This window comes from Bison bison, unplaced genomic scaffold, assembly GCF_000754665.1.
Source record: "Bison bison bison isolate TAMUID 2011002044 unplaced genomic scaffold, Bison_UMD1.0 scf7180017864495, whole genome shotgun sequence".
Classification (NCBI taxonomy): Eukaryota; Metazoa; Chordata; class Mammalia; order Artiodactyla; family Bovidae; genus Bison; species Bison bison.
Window position 1 is genome coordinate 7,264,609 of NW_011495054.1, and position 7,973 is coordinate 7,272,581.

Consider the following 7,973-nt stretch of genomic DNA (forward strand, 5'->3'; position numbering starts at 1 on the left):
TTCCTTCCAAAAATAATTTATTCCACACATTTCCTGGTAGGTTCCTCCACGCACCGTTCCTGGGTTGTAGCTAGTCATCGATGTATCGTCCCTCCCAAACCCGCAGGGACTCCCCTACACGGAAAGAAATCGGTTCCCAAAGCCGCATGGACTCTTACCCACCCCCATCAGTCTCGGGACACGACAGAGGCTGATTTCTCTTTCTCCCACCCCTCACTGCGCCCACACCACCTACGCTGGCCAGGGCTGTCATCATTGGCCGATGGCCTCAGACATCCCCCAGCATTCCCGCTTGTAGGGGCTTCCCCGCGAAACCTCGCTGGCCTCCATGTTGGACAGGTGTAATGTCCGGTGTCCTCAGGCAGACTGCCCGTCACGGCAGTGGAGGATGGCCGGCTCCCTCCATCATGGGCACCAGGGACAGATGGACGCGGCCGGGAGGATCGCAGGTCCTGACGCTGTGTGGTCTTCGGGGCTGTGCTGGCAGCGGCCTCACGAAGCCCTCCCTGAGTGAATCAGCGTGGTCCTCATAGTCCAGTCCTTGGGAACCACCGGCTCTGTCCTCGGGCTACAGCCCCCCACGGACACCGAGGCAGGAGGCGCGAGAGTGAAGGGGACCTGAGGGGCCTCCGAGGCAGGTGACGGCAACCACAGGGGTGACACCTGTGAGCAAGCCAGGCTGCTGAGGTTGGAGGTCTTGCCTCTCTTCTCTGTCCTCCCAGCCCAAGCTGGAGTCCCCTCCTCCTTGGAGAGAAGGGGCAGGCAGAGGGCTGTGAACCACGTGAAAAAAAAAAGTCTCCCAACGCCCTTGAGCCTAGGGCTATGCAATTTTCTACTAATGAGGGAACTAAGCCCAGTAACGGGACTTTGCTAGTGATTAGCTAGGAGTCTTGTGGGGAACAAAACACCATTTTGTACTCTTAATTAAAAAAAAAAATCATTCATACCCTTTCCTGGGTGAGAGGAATTCAAATAAGGATTCAAATAAGCAGACTACAAAAGTAGATTTTCTCTTTTCTCATCTCTTATTTTGATTTCCTTGTTATACTGCTGAAACCTGTGAGAGGCTTACATCAAGAGCTAGTCCTGGAGTAAAAAAATAATAATAATAATAAGATTCCATGCTCTGATAGAAAATGAGTCTAAAAGAATACCTGGATCCTGCAAGGCAAGAGAAAGTGGATGGAAGCTGGAGTGTTTGGGTTCAATTCGATTCAACGATGGAGCAAAGTGTCTTAAAGAGCTAAAAACCAGACTTCCCAGCAATGGAGAAGGGGGCGGTTTCTGCTTGGAAGGGGGCGCTCCCGAGCCTTTTATTAAACAGGAGTGAGCTGGGGGTCAGCAGCCTTGCGGCAACGCCCAGGAATTTTAAAAAGCAAACCCCCGCGGTCCTGGCAAGGGCCTGCGGTCAGTGGATCGGTGTGGTTTCTCTTGCCCGAGGTCCTGCGAACGACCAGGAGGACCGAGGGTCAGGTAGAGGCCGGGCCGTCCGTGGTGGACAGGAGGTGAATGACCTGGGCCCGCTCGGCCGGGCTGATGTGCTGGCTGATGTACACCAGTGAGTCCATGGCCAGCTCGGGGTTTTCTTGAACCAGGCTGCAGGAGTCGGGGGAGGAGGGTGAGGTCATTTCTCCCGCTGAGTTCAGTGGGCCCCCGCCCCCCTGTAGCCCCAGAGCCCCAGGGCCTGTCCCACTCCTGGGTGGGCAACCAGCCACCCGGAGCGCCCAACCCTCTTCCTGTCGCAGTCACAGCGGGGGTAATGGTCCTGTGGGGCAGGAGGGCCACAGCACAATCTCAAGGAACAACAGTGGACCCTCCTTCTCACAGGTTGTGTGATCTGACACACACACACTCTCACCCTAAACCTCAGCTTCACCCCCAGATGGGGTCCCATGCGCTCAGCTCCCTACCCCATGGGGACGCGGGGAGCAAGCCGTCCGGAAAGGATCATACCCAGCAGGAGCTGGCAGTCCAAGGACCAGGTGTTCAGAACATGGTTGTCTAAACAAACAAGCTTTGGCCATGACCTTGGATGAGGTCTAACCAGGATAACGAATTGACATCATTGTACCCCCCACCCCAGCAGACGGCATCCCTAGGACTCTGGGCCGGGAGACCTGGCTTGGGGGGAATGGCGGCCTCTTAGCTGGGGGGCTGGGCTGTGGACCCGACCTGAGGTGGGGCCGTGGACCGTGAGATGCGGTGCACTCGAGTGGCCGCTCTGGGGCCAAGTGACCGGACACGAGTCCTGGTGACCAATGCGGGTGTGGTGAGGGGGCGGGGGGCGGAGGCGGGGCGGCCACTCACCCCCGGATGGTCTTGAGGGCGGAGTCCCGCCTCAGGCACGTGATGTTCTCGCGGATGGTGGAGTGCAGCCCCTCGCTCGCCTGCCCGTGCGCCTCCAGCCACTGCACCACCGTCTGGTTGTTGTCCCACAGGTAGGCCTGAGAGAAAGCGTGACTGGCTCAGGCGTATCGACTCTTTGCCACCCCACAGACTGTAGCCCGCCAGGCTCCCATCTTCCCCGCCCAGGGATCGAACCTGCGTCTCCTGCATTGCAGGTGGATTCCTTACCGTCTGAGCCACCAGGTAGGCCTGGGGTGGAGGCTGAGGCTGCATCAGTGAGGGGCCCCTGATGGCTGGGCAGGCCCCCTGGGGCCCCCGCCCCGTGTGTCTCTGCGCCTTGGACCCCCGCCCACGCGTGAGCATCTCTGCCCCAGGCCCACCTTGACGGCGCCCTCCGTCTCCACAAACCAGCGACGCAGCATGGACTGCACATGCATGTGGCTGAGCTCGGGGCAGGCCCTCAGGACCTCCTGCTTCACCTGGCTCTCCAGTAGCAGGCGGCGCAGGCGCCAGTACAGGAAGCTGCGGGCCGTCTTCCACTCCAGGATGTCCTGCAGACAAGCCGTGGGCCTGAGCCCCGCCCCCGCCCCAGAACGGTGGAGGGGGATTCTAGGAGCTGCCCAGGGCCTGGCCTTGTGATCACTCCCATTTCACAGGCCGGAAAACTGAGGCTCAGGGACGTGGCAGAGACAGGACACTGCCAGGTCTCCGGACCACCTCCCCTGGGTACAAACCCAGGGCCCACGCCCACCTCTAGACCCAGAACACAGGCTCATGAGGGGTGCGGAGGGCCTGGAGAGGAGGGAGCCCAGCACACAGGGGTGTTCAGGACTGCGGATGACCTCGTGGGGATGAGGCAAGAGGATGGGGTTGTGACCATCAGTGGTGGGGGAGTGTGTTGTGGGAACAATGGTCCCAAACCCGGCCCAGCAGTTCTGAACACACACAGGGGTTGGACTGGTAGTTCCCAAACTTGGCGACCTACTAGAATCTCTGGGGGATTTGGGAAAAAAAATACTGATGCCTGACTCCCCTCCCACCCATATTCTGATTTAATTGGAGAGCCACCTGGGCACTAGAGTTTAAAAAATATATTTATTTATTTATTTTTGGCTGCATTGGGTCTTAGTTGAGGCACACAGGCTTCCCTCCAGTTGTGGAGAGGTGTGTGGGCTTAGCTGCCCTGTGGCATTGGGATCTTAGTTCCCTGACCTGGGACTGAACCCATGTCCCCTGCATTGGAAGGTGGATTCTTCACCTTTTTGTTTTTGTTTGTTTTGTTTGAATTGTTTTTGTTCTTTAAAAAAAAAAAAAAAAAGATCCCCAGGTGATTCTCACAGGCGGAATTTGCCTCATCCCACAGGCCTGAGTGCAAATATTCTCTGCGTGTGGGACACCAGGTGACCTGAGGCTCGGCCATTCACGCCGACTGGAGCGCCGCAGGCTCTTACGTAAATGACGCCTTTCTCCAGCATCCTGCCCGCCGTGTCGTGGAGGTCGGCGAAGTGCAGCGCCACCTGGTGGTACATGGGCAGCAGCAGGTCCTCCCGGGCCTTCAGCTGGCCCTCCAGCTCCTTGCGGTCCATGTCTGAGAGCTCAGACACTCCTGCGGGCAAGGCAAGAGCCAGGGTTTGCAGGGCAGGCCTGAGCTTTAACCTCCCAAGCCAGGTTGCTCCTGCACCCTCAAAAACACACCCAGTGCTAAACAGCTGGTTCCCACCAGCATCTGTTGTACACGTGGGAGTGTGTGTCAGCCCCAGTCTTCCAGTTCATCCTCTCTCTGCTCCCGGTCCCACACGTCTGTTCTCTATGTCCCTATTTCTGCCTTGAAAATAGGTTCATTTGTATCATTTTTTTGATTCCACGTATACGCATTAATATACGATATTTGCTTTTCTTTTTCTGATAGCTTGGCTCAGTGCTCTATTATGACCTAGAGGCGTGGGAGGGGGGTGATGGTGGGAGTGGGGGGTCCAAGAGGGAGGAGACATATGTTCAACGAGGATCCACCTCGTTGTACAGCAGAAACTAATGCAACATTGTAAAGCAACCTGACTCCAACAGAAAAAAATGCACCCAGATTTGCAAGACAGCATTCAACACTCAACTTCAAATTTGTTCCCTTTCATCAGGCCCACTGCGCTTACAGGACACCATCAGTTACCGTTTTTAATTTACATAGTAAAATCTAATAAGGGGATATTATAAACAAGTCTACTCCGATTTGATAATTTAAATGAAACAAACTCCTTGAAATAAAACAAACTACAAAAGCTCACCTAAGAGCAAAGAGATTAAACTGAACAGTCCTCTATATAAAAAAGCAATTGAATTTGTAGTTGAATTATAAATCTTTGCTATCAAAGATTTAAAGAAATAATGCCCACTCAGACTCAGAAAACAGAGGGGGGAACACTTTCTGACACACCCTATGATATCAGCATTACCCTGATACCAAACCAAAGAAATTATATACCCGTCATCACCATAAATCTTGTGAATTTCTGATGACATAGATCAGTTATAAAGGCAATGCTATGTCGCATGGATTTTTAAAGAGAATTACAAATAAGTTGCAAGTGAAGCAAACCTATCACTCAAACAAAATTAGTAAAATGCCGGATGGAAAAATTCTAAAGGGTAATTTTGCTACCAAAATTCAAATGTTTCTCACTGGCTTGAAATACCTCAACTATTCTGTTTTGGGTGTGTTGAGAAATTACACTCACTGAGGCGCTGTGTATGTTTTTTCATGTTAAAGGGCTTGATGGGCTGTGTGGGAACGTTTGAAACATCTCACAGGTGTTGCTGCTGAGTTTTGGTTTGTCTTCACTATTTTTAACCTGATAGAAGCCTCCAGCCATGAGTGGGCTGAGCCCTTTCATGACCTCTGAGAGGTGATACGTTTCAGACCCACTCACCGAGCTGTTCCACGAGCTTCTTGGAAATGGGGTCGAGTCTTCTGATGGTCTTCACCAGATCTTTCTTCCGGTACTTAATCTCCACTGTTCCCTCTGGCTCCAGAACACTCGCTCTGAAAAAGCCAGCAGCGGGGGAGGCGTATATGAGGGGCTCCCCAGTAAGCAACCGCCAGAGGACATGCAGGGGGAGGCAAGACCGCCAGGAAAGCTGGTGGCAGTCCTCTGCTCTGTGGCTGGCTTTCTGCGTGCCCTTGGGCAAGTCACTTCCCCTCTCTGGCCATCTGCTTTTCTATCCATTGAACGAAGAATTAAACCAGCTTTTAAAGTAAAGTGCTCTGGGACTTTCCTGGCAGTCCAGTGGTTAGGACTCCATGCTTCCACTGCACGGGACATGAGTTCAATCCTTGATCAGGGAACTAAGATCCCACATGCCATGGCATAGCCAAAAGCTAAAAAATAAAACAAAAATGTTCTGAACTCTAGAAGGCCCTTTCAGCAACAAGAGTGTGTGACTTTTTCCAGAACAGCATATCCCACCAACTCTTCAGCTACAGTCCTCTCTGGCTTTCCTAATCTCTGCTCTCCTCAGGCCAGGGTGGTGGTGTTGTTCAGTCACTCAGTCATGTCCGACTCTTTGTGACACCGTGGACTGCAGCACACCAGGCTTCCCTGTCCTTCACCGTCTCCCAGAGTTTGCTCAAACTCATGTCCATTGCATTGGTGAAGCCATCCAACCATCTCATCCTCTGTCGTCCCCTTCTCCTCCCACCTTCAATCTTTCCCAGCATCAGGATCTTTTCCAGTGAGTCAGTCAGTTGCATCAGGTGGCCAAAAGTACTGGAGATTCACCTTCACCATCAGTCCTTCCAATGAATATTCAGGGTTGATTTCCTTTAGGATGGACTGGTTTGATCTCCTTGCAGTCCAAAGGACTCTAAAGAGTCTTCTCCAGCACCACAATTGGAAAGCATCAATTCTTCGGCACTCAGCTTTCCTTATGGCCTAACTCTCACATCCATACGTGACTACTGGAAAAATCATAGCTTTGATTATATGGACCTTTGTCGGCAAAGTGATGTCTCTGCTTTTTAATACTCTCTCTAGGTTTGTCACAGCTTTCCTTCCAAGGAGCAAGCATCTTTTAATTTCGTGGCTACAAGATACTCTTTAATCTCTTAAAGCACACAAAAGCACATGGAGGAATCCAAGATGTGAGTGGCCCCCTCCATTCCCAACCCTCTCACCCCACCCCTTGGTTTCCCCCTGCCCCCTTCTCTTCTGACAGCTGGGAAGCCCTGACCAATATTACATGTAGCTCTGAGCCTCCTGGTGACCAGAGTGAAAAGTTAATGTGACCCCATTTGGGGCTGCCCTCGTCCTGAGTCTTCTGGAGGTCTGACCTCAGCAGCCTCCCGTGAAGGTCACAGGGCACTGAAGGCAGGACAGGCTCGGCTCATTTGCACCATATCACGATGTCTAACGTAACGCCTGAGACACAGTAGGTGCTCAATAAATATACACTGAACTGAGGAAAGAATACGGGAGTAGACACAGGAGGAAGGTGCCTATCTATAACTTGAGCAGAACTATTCTTTTTTAAAAATATGTTTGTTTACTGGGCTGCTCTGGGTCTGAGTTGCAGCATGCAAACTCTTAGTCATGGCACGCGGGATCTGGTTCTCAGACCAGGGATAGAACCTGGGTCCCCCGCACGGCAAGCACAGAGTCTCAGCCACTGGACCACCAGGGAAGTCCTGGGCAGAGCTTGGGGCCTTTACATTCTCACAGCATTTGGCATAGTCTTCATTTTGAAGACACTCAAACACTGAGTTACAAGCATTATTGTCAGCATCCTTTCTGGAAGAATCTATCTGGGACAGATTCCCACTTGAAAAAAAAAAGTGCCAGGAAGGTTTCTCTCCCCTGAGGAACTGGTGTCCTCTCATGCAAGTATACATTTTAGTCATTCGCTTGTCCAGTATTTCCCAAGCACCCATTAGGAGTCAGGTACTATACTAGGCCCTAGGCTATAACAATAAATAAAAATGAATAAAACATAGCCTCTATGGAACAGTTTTGGGGAAGACTGAGAGTCTAGTAAGAACTAGACATCTAATCTTATTTCCCTTTTCATCTTGGCTGCCAGGAAGCTCAGGTGCTTTTCGTCTTTCTTTTTTCTTTGGCTGCACCAGGTCTTCGTTGCTGCATGGGCTGTCTCTAGTTGCAATGAGTGGGGGCTACTCTCTAGATATGATGCTCAGGCTTCTTGTTGTGGTGGGTTCTCTTGCTGTGAGGCACGGGTTCTAGAGTGCATGGGCTCAGTAGTTGTGGCTTGTGAGCTCAGCTGTCCCGTGGCATGTGGGATCTTAGTTCTCAGACCAAGGATCAAACCCGTGTTCCTGCATTAGCAGGTAGATTCTTAACCACTGGACCACCAGGGAAGTCCTAATTAATTAATTAATATACAATCAATCAATTGATCATAATTAATATTTATTTTAATATATTTAATATTACTATATTATAATTAATTATATATTAATTAATATAAATATATTATATATTATTATATATAACACAATAATATGTATTAATATATTTATATATATTAATTAATAATTATATAATATAATATATTAATATATTATATGTAATATATAATATATAATGTGATATATAAAAATTAGTATATAATATATATAATAA

General features: G+C 50.7%; 1 protein-coding gene across 1 annotated transcript in view; it reads right to left on the minus strand.

The window, feature by feature from the left end:
• Window positions 1-7,973, minus strand: part of ACACB (acetyl-CoA carboxylase beta) — a 111,092-nt gene continuing 103,119 nt past the window's right edge. Inside the window, exons 49-53 of the mRNA XM_010828668.1 lie at window positions 5,268-5,380; window positions 3,798-3,952; window positions 2,727-2,897; window positions 2,308-2,444; window positions 1-1,596 (exon numbers count right to left, since the gene is read on the minus strand). Of these exons, the coding sequence (XP_010826970.1) occupies window positions 1,470-1,596; window positions 2,308-2,444; window positions 2,727-2,897; window positions 3,798-3,952; window positions 5,268-5,380 (703 nt within the window). The 3' untranslated portion in view covers window positions 1-1,469. The remainder of the gene's footprint in view (window positions 1,597-2,307; window positions 2,445-2,726; window positions 2,898-3,797; window positions 3,953-5,267; window positions 5,381-7,973) is intronic.